General features: G+C 51.3%; 1 protein-coding gene across 5 annotated transcripts in view; it reads right to left on the bottom strand.

Annotated features, from left to right (window-relative positions):
• DOC2B (double C2 domain beta) overlaps positions 1-16,259 on the bottom strand; it is a 46,823-nt gene that overhangs the window by 12,277 nt on the left and 18,287 nt on the right. For 4 of the 5 annotated variants that reach the window (XM_065695127.1, XM_065695126.1, XM_065695129.1 and 1 more), the window contains 4 exons: positions 10,462-10,541; positions 9,071-9,094; positions 4,280-4,354; positions 1,158-1,267 (listed from right to left, as the gene is read on the bottom strand). In XM_065695127.1, coding sequence (XP_065551199.1) covers positions 1,158-1,267; positions 4,280-4,354; positions 9,071-9,094; positions 10,462-10,541 — 289 coding nt within the window. The remainder of the gene's footprint in view (positions 1-1,157; positions 1,268-4,279; positions 4,355-9,070; positions 9,095-10,461; positions 10,542-16,259) is intronic. The other variant, XM_065695130.1, reaches the window with a different exon arrangement.

Raw genomic sequence — 16,259 nt, 5'->3', positions numbered from 1 at the left:
CTGATTTCCACGCTTGAAAAGGCTGAAAACTTCAAAGCCTGGAGTGAAAAAATGGGGGGGGGAAATATAGCCAATAATAACAATAAAGCGGAGGCTTTCCAGCCCAAGAAGCCTGCAGCACTTTGAGCATGACTAATATTTTCCACGTGAAATAATAATCTGTGGCACTAGATTTCTCATCCCTTTGCACACTGCAGACAACAGGTAGGATCTGCCCAAATTCACCTCGGAGCAGGACCTTTTATAAAGCAGCTTTGTGCACTTGTCTTGGAGAAAATAATAAACTCCCAGGGTACCTGCAGATAAGGAGGGTCAGATGCCAGCCATGGAGCTGACAAAAGCCCCAAGTCCTCAGAGCAGGATGTTAAGATCCTCCTTTGTTCAACAGCAGATCTTACAGCAAATCCTCCTGCATAATGGTCCTAGATCAGAGCAGTGCTGGAGCAGCCCTGGGCAGGATCCGTCCACAGGCTCCAGGTCATTCCCTGCCCTCACCCACGTGGGACAGTGGCCAAGACATGAAAACCTTTCCATTCACAGGGCTCTGACCCTGCAAAGCAGCACTTCCAAACTCACACAGCCCCTGGGAGATGCTTCCAGGAGATGCCGAACGCACAGAGACTGATCCAAACTAAGAGAATGGAATAAATACATACAAACGCTCCTCTTTTAGTCTGGCAATAACTCACAGATGCCTCCAGCTTTCTTCCAAAAAGCTCGGCCTTCAAAGGGCCCAGAACTTTCCTGGGGAGATTTTCTCAGCAAGATATCACTGCAAAGCCTTAACACATGCCCATAAGAGCTGGGTATGAAGAGGTTAAATCCAAATAACACCACCTCTACAGGCAGAAGCCCAGTGAGTTATGCAGGACCATGCTCCTCACTAAGCCATTCCAGCCCAGGCTCACAGTAAATCAAATGCTGGTCACCATGGTGGTGATGGGGTGTGCGGGGCATGACCACAATCTATAGGCTCTGGTGGGTAGATAACTCTGCTATGAGGAGCTGCCAGGATAATTCTGTGGGGATGGGGAATGGGGGTCCCCACGATCTCCCCCAGGAAACTGTCACTGGGATAGGGAGGTGACCCTGAGGGAAGGGACATGTGTCCCCACTAGTGCTGGGCTCAGCACCCCGCTCATCCCACAGGGCCCTACCGCAGGGTCTTGCGGATCATGTCCTCGTCGGTGATGCCGTAGTAGGTGAGGGTCTCGTTCCAGGTGGGGTTCAGAGTGTTCCGCAGCGTTTTGGTTCTCAGCTTATTCGCCTGGAAAACAAAGGAGATGGAGGTCAGCAGGACCCAGCCCCAGGCAGTCGTTTGGGCATTGATGGGCTGTGAAGGGGGAGGAGATAAAGGGGCAATTGATGCTATCACCCTTCTGCTCCAGTGCTGTAACTCAGCCAGCCCTCAACGGGATGGCCCAAATCCACCCCGACCGCAGCAATAACCAGAGACAAGGCAACGTGCTCATTTGCAAAGCAATCCAACCCCGCATCCCGCACCCTGGGAACAGGCAGCAGAACAGGAACCTTGGCAGAGAGCAGAGAGAATGGGGATTTCATTTATGCAGCAGGAGAGAGCAACAGAGAGAAAAAAAGGTCTTTTCAGGTTCATTAAAAAATACCAATTTGCTGTTCTGGCTGTTTATTTGCATTCCTGCTCCCAGCACAGCTCTCATTCCTGCCTGACTCAAAATAACTTCCCTTATACACATTTTTTATCACTGGCAACTCTTTCCAGAGCCACAGCTCTGCAGAGGTGAGGGACAGCGGGGCTGTCACAGCCACTTGTGTCCCCGGCATGGATGGGGCATCCTGGCACACACACCCCCCAGGTCAAGGGACATTCATGTTCTCACTCCCTGAGCCACTTGCTTCTGTTGGGGACAGAAGCAAAGTCCTGCAGGTCTCAGGTGAGGCTTCTCCATCGGCACCCCAGCCTGGGACAGCCTGGCAGAGCAGCAATTTTCCTTCTAATTGGATGTAAAGTCAGAAAGTTCAATCCCTGCCTCAGCCACTGCTGGGCACAAGGAGCTCTCAGGAAACCAACACTTCAGACCTGTCTTGTGTGGCTTTATGAAAAGCTGCTATATTCCCCACCTTTGGGTCACCAGCTCTGAGTCAATCTGAGTGGGATGTGAAGCATGGGGTGAAGAGCTTGTGCTTACAGCTAAGTGAGGAGTCACCTTGTTACCATGTCCTTTCCCCACCAAAAGCACCCCAAACACACAACCTCTTCCAGATTGACCAGACACGGCCACTGGCTGAGGAGCTGCCAGTGCAGCGGAGCCATCAAGGGACCACAGCACAGTGTCTCACTCCGAAATTCACCATGCAAAGCAGCTGCTGGGTCTGATATCTCAGAGACAGCGAAAACCTCTGTATTTTGTGCTGTGCTTCGTTTAGGTCTGCAAAGTTATTTCTGTCTTTTAAAGAAACCTGTGCCCTGTGCAGCACTGCTGAAGCTGGGCGAGGAGCTGTGAAACACTGAGCACTAGGCTGGGAGGAGGATACCCCTCGAGCAAGGCGCGATGCTCCAGGAGTCGCCTGGGATGCAGGGCCAGGAGGGACTCAGCAGCAGCATCTAAAGCCCTGCAACACCAATTGCTTTTCACATCACTCAGGCAGGAGTTTGCAGCATGGAAAGAGAAGCTGCTGGGCACCAGCCTCACTGAGACGATCCCTGTGTGCCCAGAGGCATGTCCAGCAGTGACAGCAGAGCGATGCAGACCAAAGGAGACTGCAGACAGGTGCTCTCATTTATGACCTGCTGTTACTATTGATTTAATACCTCATTTGCCTTAAATCTTCCCCAGCTTTGTAAAGTTGCTCCAAAAAAGCCACTCTGTCATACCAGCTTTCATCCCATACATATTTTATCTCCTTCCTCAGTGACATTGTGGCCACCACACCAGGCTCCAGCCCAAGCAGCAAGACATGTATCAGAGAGAAGTGAAGAGCCTGCTGACGGGTGACAAGGACAGCAGAGGAAGCACCCTGATGGCACACACTGCCTGCTCAGACCCACTGGGGCCTGATCCTGGGGCTCTGTGGCTCAGGAAGGAAAGTGGGTATAGCTAAGGGGGTAAACATGATGGGTATCACCCAGCAGCCACTGCTGCTCTGAGCAATGAATGCAAACTAAATCAAAGCAAGTGAGCTCTGGGAGAGCCCTTTTCTCCCACCTGGAATGATTCACTCAGCAACCAGCTCACTTGGAGACCTCTGCATGAGGCGATCAAATCCAGCCCTGCTTCCCACATCTCTGGTTTCAGCTCGGCCACAGGTGCCCAAGAGCCCCAGTCTGGGATGGAAACACTCAATGGACTTGGAGGCTGTCCTGCTCCTGCTGGAATGACTGTACAGAAACATTCAGGCCAGGACACGATTACCCCCAGATGTGCTCACCTCTCCCAGAGCAGATTTGGGCAGTGCTGTTTGGAAACAAGGCGCAGAGACAGAGGGATGTGTGGGCAAGGAGAGATCCCCATGGCTGCTTGTAGAGTCTGTAGCTCTTGCACTACCCTCAGCACGCAGCTTTCCTCCCGCCTCCCTCATCTCCATCACCTCCAGCAGAAATGCTAATCAATGCATTTGCAAAACATGGAAATGACAGATAATATCGCTGACAAAAGTGCTTCTGGCTCTCCTATTTCCAGCAGAACTTGAAATGTGGTTAAAAACTCCCGCTTACCGCCCTGAACATTATGAATTAATTCAACTGAACCGTAACAAGTAAATATACCTCCCCCCCAAAAGGTCTTCCCTTTAGTGTAATAAGAGTGCAATTAATATTCATATCACATACATTTAGCATTTAAATTCAACATCCCATCAGTTACACCAAGCTCTCACATATACATTAGTATCTTTAATTACTCTTCTCTCCAGCAAGTGCTGAACCTAAGTAGATGGAAATATTTCCCTTATGATTTAAACTCTGGTTTATTATGATCTGAGGGGGCTTAGATGCAAAAGAAAAAGGGGGGGGGGAAGAAAAGAGGTGTTTGGTTATAGCTCCAGATCATTTCACTTGGTGCTTCTCAGAGGCTTCTAGAGCACAGTGTTCACACCCCCTGCTCCCAAGGACAAGGAGTTAGGGCTGGATTTAGCCCCAGTTCTTATCTCCTGCTGCTGCTCCCTCCTGGTTGCCTGAGTGAGAGCTGGGTAGGACACTGAGGTCAGCCAGTGAAGAGCTTCTCCCTGGGGAACTTCCCTGGTCTGACTCCAAAGAGAAAGGTGCAGCCCCAGGAAGAGAAGAAGTGAAAAGGCATCTCACCTTACTGGCTCCAGGGAGCAAGTGCAATTTGACGTATGGATCCGCCAAACCGTTATGGTCCATCGGCTTCAGGCCCTGGAGAGGAAACAGGAAAACGCAGGAGTTAGGATGCTGGGCAGGTAGTGTGGCTTTGCTGACCCCATTTACTGATGCCCATTTCCGTGGCATGTTGTTGATCCACAGAGTAATTGCAGAGCTTCCCCAGGAGTGGGGAAGGAGGAGGATATGGTTTGTGCAGCAAAAGCTGAGCACACTCAGCATTCCAATGCTGTCTGCGGTTTGTGCCGAGCTGTGGGAAGACTTCTCATCTGCACTTGGCATTGGTCGCAAAGCACCGCTCCTCTCTTCCAGCAACTGACTCCGACATCCTGATCACAATTAATTTGGGGGTTAAGTAAATCAGCGCAGTGATTCTCAAGGTTCAAAATTACAGGCTTTCGTCATTTAATAATTGCTTCTGAGCAAACATACACCTCTGCTGTTGTGGTGTTACTTCTAAGCGCTCCCAGAGGGTGTGATAGCACCTACCTACTCTTCCTTATTAAGGCACAGCTGAAGGAAGAACAGCTTTCAGGCCAGTGGGAGGTTGTCGCCAGTCGACTGCCATGGCATTGGCAGGAAAATCTGGGAGTGCTGGAGCACAAACACAAGGAAACACTCACTCTGACCATCCCTGATGCATTTTCTGCAAGACCGTTATAGCTTTTAAAGGATGATGTGGATCACGCTTGTTACAGAGATGCTCTGGAGTTGATCCTGCTTCAGGCAGAGGGAGCAGACAAATTTCCCCTTCTAAACAACAAGCAGGCTGAAAACTATCCAAGAGTGATGCAGAAACCCAGCCCAAAGCCATAACTGCACAGGCTGCATGGAAACAAACTCCACAGGTTAGGGAAGAAAAAGGGGCATGAAAAATGGAGCCTAATTTTTACCAGTTTTAAGTGGAAATGATAATGGCTACATCATGAAAGTCCTTGGATTATTTCCAGCTTGGCTACAGGATCCTTGTAGGAGTTATTTCTAGGCTGTCTGAAGGAAATCTTCTGCCTGGAGCAGAGGAGGGTTTCTCTGCAGAGATACCCATCCAACCCCAGCTCCAACCTGGGCATGGAAACCAGGCTGGGTGATACTAAAGACCCGTCACACACTTGGTGTGATGAGCAGAGTATTCAGTGCATGGGATTAATGAGTGTGTGCAGCTGCCAGTGATCCACCTGGCAGGAAAGCATTTGTATGGGCTGCTGGTGGAAAGGCTGCGTGCAATGAAATTGTAATCATCAAGGCCTGGCTTTAGGCAAATTAAAGAGGGAAATGTTGGAGAAATCACTTCCATACTTCACACGTGTGAAATAAAACACCCCACTTAACCCACAACACCAAGGCAGCCCCTCAGGATGCCCCATTCCACCCCTCCCTGGTTTGCACAACACAGCTGAGCATCTGAGCTGCTCCTGACCTTGGTGAGGGCTCTGCTTCAGACAAACACACTGCCCTGGAGCAAGGGAGACCAAATGGTGCTGCCCAGCAAAGAGGATTTTGCTTCTAAAGCAGAGCCAAAAGGATAAAAATATCAGTAGCGAATGGAGGCTAAAAGGCTCTGCTTTAATTACAGTGCCTCTCAGGTGATGTCCCTGGTCAAGCAGAAGAGGAAGGCAGCAGATATGGAGGATGAGAGGAAGGTGGTGGTGCCTGCTGCAGATCCATGGGTAGACACTGGTCCCCAGGTTCCAGAGGGGATCTCTCTGGCCAGGCAAGCGCTCTCCCCAGCCTGAGGTGCCTCCCCTGCCTGGTGCTGTGCCATAAGTGAAACAGAAGCAAGCAAGAAAATTCCAATAAAAATGGATGGAGAAGGACAGGCAGTTCTGTACTTCACCCATCAATTCAGTTCAATTAAATTACCTTCTGAGGAGGCTATTAAAGGTTTTTTTAATAGATGTGCTATGGAAGATGGAGTGACAGAAGCCCGGAAAATGCATCTTAATGTCACATCTACCTCCCCCCCATGTCACTCGATATGAGTTTGGCAGAGCTGAATTTAACATGAGAGCAGCCCCAAACGCTCTGCCCCACAAAGCTGCTTCTGTGGCAGCCCACCCCTCCCAGGCACCCACAGATGGACCAGCACCACTGCTTCCCCTGCATGGAGCACCCTCCAGCCCAAAGCTGCTCCAAGAGGCAGAGGAGGACCAAAGGGCTCATACATGAGGCAGAATCTCCCACTGGCTCAGCCAGTGCAGGCCCAGCTCCAACCAGTCTTCCTGCCACGACCAATTTATGGTGCTTTACACCATGGCACGGGTGATGGAGCTCAGACCAAGTTTCATTTTTACCCTTTCCTCTCCCCAATCCTAAAACCCCTGCTGCAAACCTATGGAGCCCAAGAGCCCTGCTGCATCCCAGCTGCTGCCAGCTGCTCTCCGTGCCAGTGACATTTAGCTAATCAATAGGATTTAATTACAAGTCAGGCTAATCGGGCTGCCGATTAACACCACACCAGAGGCATACAGATATCACAGGAGACAGATTCATTCCATCATTCACCCCACAATGAGCTGCCTGCAGGGTGAGCAGGCTCCCTGCTGCCCAAAAAACAGCCAGGATACCTCTTCCCAGGAAAAGACATCCCACCCTGAAATGGGGCAAAGTCTCCGCTTCCACCCTGACAGCCCAGAGGAAACACACAGCTTTGAGACAGGAATTTCCCCGGAGTGATAAATATTTATGAGTAAATCCGTAAGTGCAAGCCTCCAGCACTCGGTTTCAGTTGGAAGAGACGAGCATCCAAATGCTCAGCAGGATGGAAACTCCCGGGTGTTTTCTAGCTGCAGCTGCAGCCAGCAGTGCAGGGAGAGCAGCCCAGGTACATGTTCACAGGGGCAGCATCTGCCCTGCGTGGCCTGCCTGGGGCCAGGGAGCTGCCTGCACCGCTGCCTGCACAGACACCTGAGACTTGCCCAGGGCATCCTGCTCCCAAAAGCCGAAGACCAACAGAGGTACAGGATAGCACAGCCCCACAGTGTCTGCACTGCCTAAGACCTCTACAGCTCCCCCACTATAGCAGGTTATTATCTGCCTCCATGCAACATATTAGGCTTTGCAAGGCTGAGCAGAAAATGAGACCCTCATCAAAGCCAGGGCAGTGATAAGTTAACGGCATCATTTTCTATCGGATTTTACAGGAGGGCATGATGCCCATTGTAGTACCCACACATGACAGTACAGATCAACAGAGCACAGGGTGCTCCTGCACGGCAACAAGGGGAGAGCCCTCCTGCCAGCCTGCCACACGGTTGCTCCTGCAACCACAATCAGGCTCCCACACTGCCCTGATTTATTCTCCCATCGATCTGAGCCGCAACGTGCCTTAATTCAGCCGTGCCTGAAGCGTGAAAGGCAGGGTACAGGCAGGGCTGCTGCCAAGACCCAAAGACATTAGTGCAAGGTGGCTGTTGGCAGCCTGCCTGCTCCCGCTTGCACGGGTCCTGAGCTTTCTGCTGACCAGGGAGAGGCAGCAGGAACGCTGGGAACAGCACCACAGCCCTGCCCCAGCCTGGGAAGTGATGGAGGTTCTTGGTCTTTACCTCTCCAGTGCTGTGGTACCCCAAGACAGCATCTGCTTTGTCCCCACAGTGCAGTACCAGCGAGCCCTGATGCTGCTGCAGTGGCCCAGAGATCATACCACTGCAGCAGAGTAACAACCTGGTGCCATTGCAGGCAGCATAGGGAGAGGTGCAGCATCTGCCCCACCTGCTGAGACCATACCTCGATTGTACCTGCTGAAGGCAATGCCAAAGCATAGGACTGTCCCAAGAGGTTAAGGCTGGAGATGGATGCTGCTTGAGCATTCCTCACCCTGCAAAGGCAGGATTCACCTTGCAATCCCGCACTCAATCAGTTCATCTCCAGGAGGAAACAAGATCCTCACTTTCCAGGCTAGAGTCTGCAGAGATGCCAGGCACTGCTTTACAAAATCACCTTCCAGACTGGAAGTTCAAAGTGCCTAATGGCAGGTCACCTCTATGTGCTATTAGGGAAACTGAGGCACCAAACACCTTAATCATGGTGTAACCACATAGCCCGGGATAGCCCCAAGGCTGCCAGCTTCCACACCCGTACTTCCTGCAGTGAAGCAATTCTTCAATTTCTTATTCCAGTTCCATCCAAGCCTGAGGGTCTGGGAACAAGAAATAGCTCAGATGTCCCCAAGCACTGGGCACCAGGGCAAAACCCTGGTCAGGGTGAGTGGCCATCCCGACCTCCTGCACAATACACTACAGCAGCTGATGGCTGCAGCGCAGAGAACTGGTGGTGGAGCACAACAGGTTAGATTTAACCTGCCACTGGTGCCTCCAAGAGCCTGCTAACCCCTTCCCACTCCTCAGGAGCTAATAACGGGACTCAGGAGGCGCATCAACATATACGAAGTGCTGGAGGTGAAAAAAATAAGAAGTAAAATGATCTGAAGGGAGGAAAAGGGTTGTCTTGGGGGGGTTATCAAAGGGAGAAAGAAAAACATTTCTCCCATGGCTGAAGTAGTCCAGGTTTTAATGGCTGCTGGCAGTGACTGAACCTTCAGGAGCTGCTGGAGTTGGGACACATCCTGAGGGCCTGAGACATGCACACAAAACCCCAGCCAGACCAGCCCCAGCCCAGGTCCAAGGGCTATGCACATCCCGGCACTGTGCTGTGGCTTGCGCACATGGCCCCTGGCATCCCTGGTCACCACGTCACCTTCTCTACACCACTACTTCTAACAGCTACACCGACGGCAGCCGGGGTCCTGGCCCTTACCTTTCTGTAGTCAAGTTTTGGCAGCTTTCCCCAGGCGAGAGATGAAATGAGAGCGAGCAGATGGCAATGTAAATAAAAGAGAAAAATGGGAGAATGAGAGCAGAATGGAAATGAACAGGACTCGAACGCTTGAATGTCAGGGCAGCGAGGGGGGGTCTCCCCACCCTATGAGTAGGGGCGATGCTGGTGCATGTGGTGCTCCCAGCCCCGTGGGATGGGGTCAGCAATTGCTATTCTGCTCCGTCAGCCCTGCCTTTGCTCTCACTGATGTTAGATCTATCACTTGCCGCTCGCAGGTCTCCTTCCTCTCCATCTTCCACCCACTGCAAACCCAATTAGAAATCTCCTCCTTGGCACTGCTCCTGAGTGCGCCAAGGGAAGCCGTACCCAGCGGCTGCCGGTGAATTCATAAGCGACAGGCAGGGGAGGAAGCAAAACTGCCTCTGCCCTGCACAGGGAACTGTGGGTGCTGTGCTTAACCCCCAGCCCGCAGCAGCTGCAGGCCTGCCTGGGCGGATGCTTCCAACCTCATCCCCAAAGCCAAGCTTTTGTGCTTGAGGTCTTATTCCGGATGGGAAGAACCATGAGGCTGGAATGTGCATCCTCAGCACCCAGCTTAGCACTCAGCACAGTGGGCTCTGGTGTGAGGGCTGCAAATAAGCCAGTTGCAGCTGGAAGGGAGAGGAGCATCCTATGAAGGCAAACAACACGGTCTCAGCCTCCAGGGGCTCAGCTTACAGCCTGATACCCTGCAGTTTCTTCTGTCTCCTGTAAAAACCCTCTACCCTATCCCAAGATGTACAGGGACTTGGGTCTCCTTCCACCAACCCATCACTGTTGGGGTCCAGCCGTGCTGACCTGGAGCCCTTGCTGCTCTGGTCTTGTCTGGAAAAGCAGAGGGGAACCAAGCAGCACGCAGAAGCACCTTTCATGGGCCCAAAGGGACCTCAGTTATCTGTTTCTGCTCCAAAATGTGCAAAAGAAACCCTAATTGCTTCAGTCACACTGACAGCAAAGGCGCTGAGGCAGAGCACTTTGTGGCAATGATTAGCAGCATTTAAAAGAGCCATTTATAAACTGACAGCCAGTCACAGCATCAAGTAAATAACAACATCGGGTTGGGTGCTTTTCTAAAGGCATCAATAGCTGCAACCATCTCACCACGGGGATGAACATCCGTCTCCATCCTGATGGAAACACTCTGAAAGGCAGGGATGGAGGGGAAGGAGAAGGCAGAAGCACTGGGCGTTGGAATGAAAATGGAGTTGGCAAAGGGACAGTTGTAGTGGGGGACATCAACAGTCCCTGGTGGCCTCATAACACTGGACAAAGGTGGCCGGCTCTGGGCATACTTGGTCCTTGCTGTTCACGCACCCAGTGCTGAGACATACCTTGGCTTTATTGATCGTGCAGTGGAGAGCGTTGTTTTCCTGATCATACAGCAAGCTGAAATCCAGCGTCCCCAGAGTGGCTGCAAAGGATAAAAGATGTTATTAACCTGCAGCCCAGCAAACACTGGCTTTTCTCCCTCTAAGCACAAAAGGAATGGACGAAGACGCTAGAGAAATGGCTGTAGACATTATAAAACATAAAACATCCTCCTGTAAGCCTGTTATGAAACACGGCTTCATGCTGGGAGGTTGGTGGGGCTGGAACAGCCCTGGAGAGGAGCAAGAGGGATGAATAACTGCGGCTCGCCCCGGCACTGTAGTCAGTGCAGAGGCTTTGCCTCCATGGGCTTTCACACAGGTCACCCCCATCTATCAGCAGGCCCACTGCAGCCAGCAGCTTCCACCCCCCAGGAACTGAAGGGTTTTGTCTGGGAGGATCCAGGCACAGCTGGGACACAGCCCAGACCCACTGTCAGCACATCTCCCCGCTCCAGCGCTGCAGGCATTCCAGAATGCATATTTGTATACTGAGACCTTCAAGCAAATGAGCCACCAATGGGATCCCTTCCCAGCTCCAATTTGGATGCAATCTGTAAATTAAACCCAGTGAGAATGAAAATACTTTTACGGTTAAAATAAAAAACACCTGCAGCTTTTAATCAGAGCAGCATTCACTTATGGCACACACAACCCTGGAATAGCAGTGATGGGGAAGCTTCTGGGATGGACCACAGGGAAGGGGCAGCAGATCAGAACAAACCAGAAGAGCTTCAGCAGCAAAAGTGTATTTGATTTGAGAAGGTCTTTCCCTTTGGATGATCTGAGCAAGTCAAGCTAATCCAGAGCAGAGAAAAAGCTTTAAAAAGATGCTTTCCAAAACCGGGATTTAGCCTTCTCCATGGCTTCTGCACCTGATTTGCCCACCAAAGCTCAGACAAGAAGCAGCATCTCCCAGTGCAGCTTCACCAGCCACCAGCCTTGAACTTCCACAGCAGCTCAGGACCTGACAACCCACATTTTTCCATGCCCACCTTTCCAAAAGGGGTCTGCTGGAGTGTTGCCCTGCCACCACGCAGCATCCCACCACTGTTTCCAAGGTAACTGCACCTTCTTCGTGCAGCACACACAGGTTCAGAGCAGGGGGAAAAGAATCCAAAATAAAAACCAGAACAATTTTGTTTAATATCAAAGCAGGGTTTGCTGCCTGGAAGGCAAATTTGACAAACTTTACAGCAGGAAATAATAAGCGTCAATAGTCTCTGCAACCAGGCACCCTGGGAGGTGGCAGATATTCAGGGGACTGAAACCTTCCTGCTGCAATTTCACAGCAATCTTCCGGCCCAAACCCAAGCAAGCTACAGGTTTGCCTGCTAGCAAACAAAAATCAGTGCTCTGGAGCAAACACCTTGCCTTCAAAGCAAAGCAAATATTCAGAGCTATTTCAGAGCCAGAATAATGTACCCCCCCTTGTCCTGGACTAATTTCATGGCACATTAGCTATTGGTTTAGGTAAGTTATAAACCAGTAGGGTTTACCTGCTGGGGCTCAGGGAAGATGAAGTGATATGGGATGAGGCAACACCTTGTGCGTCACCTCTGGGTTTGGCCAAATGGGCATTTCCAAACGTCCAAAGTTGCTCTGCATCATGCAGGGAGGAGGAAAGCACAGCAGTGCCCAGTGTGATGGTGGCTAGATGCCTCTGCCTGGCAATGAGGAGCTCACAGCCACATACAGCAGCATCACAGCACCAACCTGGGGTGCTAGCACAGCCCACTGTGCTGGGGTGGGTGTAGTGGGAAGCTCCACAGCACACGGGTGACAAGCAAGTCAGCAAAAATCCACAAATCTGTGTTTTCACTGGAGAGCGGAAGATGAAGCCTCCAGTTTCAGAGCCTCATCATTTCCACCTGCCCTTTAATCAGCCGCTTCCTGCCCGCTCCATTGCTTGGCCCTCCCAAGTTCAAGCTGTTATTTTATTTTTATCACAGAAGGAGGCCCGTGGCTTATCCTGCTGGATTGGGCAACTTATAAAACAAATTAAAAGCTTGGAGTGAAAATAGCCTTCAGCCAGGAAATAATGACAAAGCCTCCTGTCCCCTCAGTGCCACAACCTGTGCCCAGGGCGAGGGCAGCAGGGAGCCCTGTGCCAGCAAGACAGGCAACACCTAAAAGCACAAGCAATGTGTTTTGCAGATGGGAACTCAGGTCCTGCTGCCCAGCACTGGCAGTCCATGAGCACACCTTGAACAGCTCCCTTTCATTTTGGAGCTGCCAGCAGATAGGAGGGCATGGACAGGGGTGCATGCCTTCCCCAAGCCCTGCTGTATTCTGTTCCCAGTTCTCCTCTGGCCCTGGAAGGGTTTTCCTCTATACAGGGGTATTTTTTCATTGACGGTGAGTCTCGATTCCCAAGGAAGGACCTGCCTTCGGCAGAGGGATGTTAAAACATCAGCAGCACATGTTGTGCTAATTGCTTAAAAGTGCAGCCGTATGGAGATGACAAAAGGGATCAGGCTAACTTGGGGGTTGGCAGCTAAGGTGCTACTACAGAGCCAAGGGCGAGCACTGCTGCCAGAGCCAGGACCCAGCAGGGTGGCGGATGCTGAGGACACATCTGCAGGAGCAGGGCACAGCCCTGCAGTCTCTGTTAACTCCTAGGGATGCGCTGCTGAGTGATGGATCCAGCCCAGCAAAGGCAGAGACGTTGCTGGCACTCAAGCTGCCTGCGTCCCCAGCCAGCCGCTCCCAGGCCCCAGCGCTGCTCTGGAGCCTGAGGAGATGGCAGGAGATCTCCAGCTGAATCCAGGGGTGGGAGCCCTGCATCCCACAGCAGCTCTGTGTGAACCCCTGATGAGACCACAGCCAGCCCTGTGCTCCCAGAGCAGGGAACACTCCAAGTGAGCGGTCAGGCAAGCCGACACCAAACACCAGCATGGGTCTCACCACCCTCACTCCTCCTGCAGACCTGCTGTCTCCAGACACCAGGACTGGGACCAAAGCCGGCTCCAAGCAGAGCCCTTTGCAAAGTGGCCGAATCACCCTTCTTTGATTGATTTCCCCTTCCCACCCATCCTCACAGCTGAGATGCATCTTGATTGTGTTTTTAATTAAGGGAGTAAGTGCCTAAAAAAGCAAAGGGCAGCAATTAGACTCCAAGCACTGTTACTAGACATATTTAACTTGACTGGGCTATTCTGAACACTGCCCTCTAATTGCATAGGCTGCAAATAAAAAAGTATAAATAAATGTTTTTGTCAGGCATTACAAAGGCAGCTTTACGCTCTCCAGACAGCAGGCAGGATGTATCATTATTATTACAATTATTCTGCTCCAATGATAAAATAACCATTAGGAGAGCTGAACTCATTAGCACGTTCTGACCTTCTTTCTTCTCCGTGAATTGGGAGAGATTGATGGGAAGGTGCCGGCCAGGGTCTGGCATTTAACACAGGTTCTAAAAAGGAAAATAAATCTGACTTGCACAGGAATGCGGCCTCTTCTCCCACTGACCTTTGGGCATTCTGATTAATTCAGTGGGCCACAAAATTATCAGACGGCAGCATAATGGAGAGATGCATCTCTGGGCTTAGCCATGGGATACAGCGAGCGCCTGGAGCCCACGGGCAGCACCGCGTCCCGGCACAGTGCCGCTGCGCCCGTGGTGGCGGAGTCGGCAGAAATTGTCTATTGCTGACATTTCCCATGAGGGCCCAAAGTGACGGGGAGGCTGAAGTAGCTTCTATTTATACCTGAGGGATGAAAGGCAAAGCACAGCGATAACTCTTCTCTGCTTCCTTATCCAACCCCTGTCTTTCGGGCTATGTATACTCGCCTGGGCTGCACAGCACAGCAGATCTACCCCTTGGTGACCTGGGACACCCGGAGGAGAAGAGTTTCTCTGCCCAAGAGATGCCCAAGATGTAGAAGAGGCATTGATGCAAGCAGAACAGACCAACAAGTTTCAGCAAAGCCCACAGAGGAAGGAAGTAAATGGGCTCCTTACCTTCCAAAGTCAAGGAAGCTTTCACAGCACTACTGCCATTAGAAAGCCCAGCAAGGCTCTACACTAGAAGAAATTGAGGTTTGCACAAAAAAAACCCACTATAGAACTAATTAAAAGGAAGTCCAAGGGCCTTAAGTCCTCTTGCTTATCAGCATTGCCGCTCCCAAGATAACCTGCTCATGGATTTTGTGCCAGGGAGATCAGAGTGGAGCAGTAAAAAGACTGCTGGGGATTGTCTGGATTAGCTCTTCCTTACAGAAAGCACAGGTTCAGTAACCTTCAGACTGGGTATTTTTTAATGCACTATAAAAGATAGGTCCCTATTCTTCCATTGCTTTAATTTTCCTCTGCAATGGAGATAATTTTACAGGTCCTGAAAGGCAGCAAGTAATTCTGTGCACTTACAGCCCCATGTAAAACGCTGGTAAATGACTCCTCAGGAGGAACAGAAATTATTTCTTGCCATTTCCAAGCAGGGCTGCAGAAGATCACTTTGGCAGGCAGCTGTGTGTGCTCCTGCCTCCCTGGATGTGCACCAGTGCCTCAGCCAGGTTCAGTGGCACACATGGGGCAGCTAGAGGACCAACTCTCTGGGCCAATGCAGGGACCAGATCCAGCACACAGGCAGGAATCCCTCCTTCCTCAGGAGTTCCACAGATGTGGTTGAATTCAACAGGACCAGGAGTGAGGAACAAACACAACTTTTCTTTCTTGTAACTGCTCCCTGCCTCATCATGGGTTTTTTACTTAAAATACATGGCAATTAATATTGCCTCATTTTGGAGACACAGCGCCAGCCCCTGGCAAGCTTCGGAGCATGGACCTGCTTCTTTGTGATGCTGGTTGATGGATGCTCATCAGCTCTTCTGTCTTCTCCAGGAGGAGTGTTCAGAGGAACACTTATCTGTTCAGAACAGTTCAGAGACGTAATTATGTTTTACAGCACTAAATGGTCCCTGATGTCAGCAGCAATTAGACTTTCGGCAATTTCAATTTAGAGATGGCCTTCAAATTCCTCCTTCTCTCTTCCTTTAATGAAAGACAGCGTTGCAATTAACAACCCCCCAAAATTGCCTTCAGTGTTAAATACAAAGATAAAAGATCTGGGAACCCCCTGGGCTCAAGCGCACTGGAGCAAGGGGTGTCAGTGAAGGGATGAGGGTGGCAGAATCACCCTGGGACAGAAAGCTTCCCTCCTGAACACTGGGACCAGGAGAAGGGAAAGGGCTGGGCAGGCTGCTGGGAAGGGAGGAAGTCAGGGAGAAGGGAGGCCCCTCATTAACCAGCAGCTGCACGGCTCCTTCATTAACAGAGATGCTGGAGGCCACAGCCCATATGCTCCCTCATCTCTGCTAGAGAAGGGATGCCCAGACAGACCCTGCCTATCCTCATGTGCTGGCCTTGCTGGGTGCCTGCATTTATCTCTAGCACTTTGAGGTGTCTCTGCCCATGGACACCCCGTGGGAATGAGCATCTCCAGGGGCTGAAGGGTCTCTGGAGGACCAAGAGCACCCGATGTGCAACCTTTACCTAGACCACTGATGGGGCAGCCAGCAGGAAAAGGTGAGACCTCACCCCACGCCAGCACCTTCTTGATACCGAGGTATCCTCCTGAAAACCAGACAGGAGCTAATCCAAAGCCACCTCGGGTAATTAACACCCTGTGTCATCCTTGGAAGGGCTATAACCTCCCTGATACCCTTCACTCTCGGGTCTGACACTGCCCAGTACCTACACACGTTTCTTTGGCGTCAGCAGCTCAGGTTGCGATAGGGTTGGCAAACCCATGCTCCAG

The sequence above is a fragment of the Lathamus discolor genome, chromosome 14 (genome assembly GCF_037157495.1).
Source record: "Lathamus discolor isolate bLatDis1 chromosome 14, bLatDis1.hap1, whole genome shotgun sequence".
In the NCBI taxonomy this organism is placed as follows: Eukaryota; Metazoa; Chordata; class Aves; order Psittaciformes; family Psittacidae; genus Lathamus; species Lathamus discolor.
The sequence above is the reverse complement of the archived record's forward strand: the minus strand, read 5'-3'. Positions and strand labels throughout refer to the sequence as shown.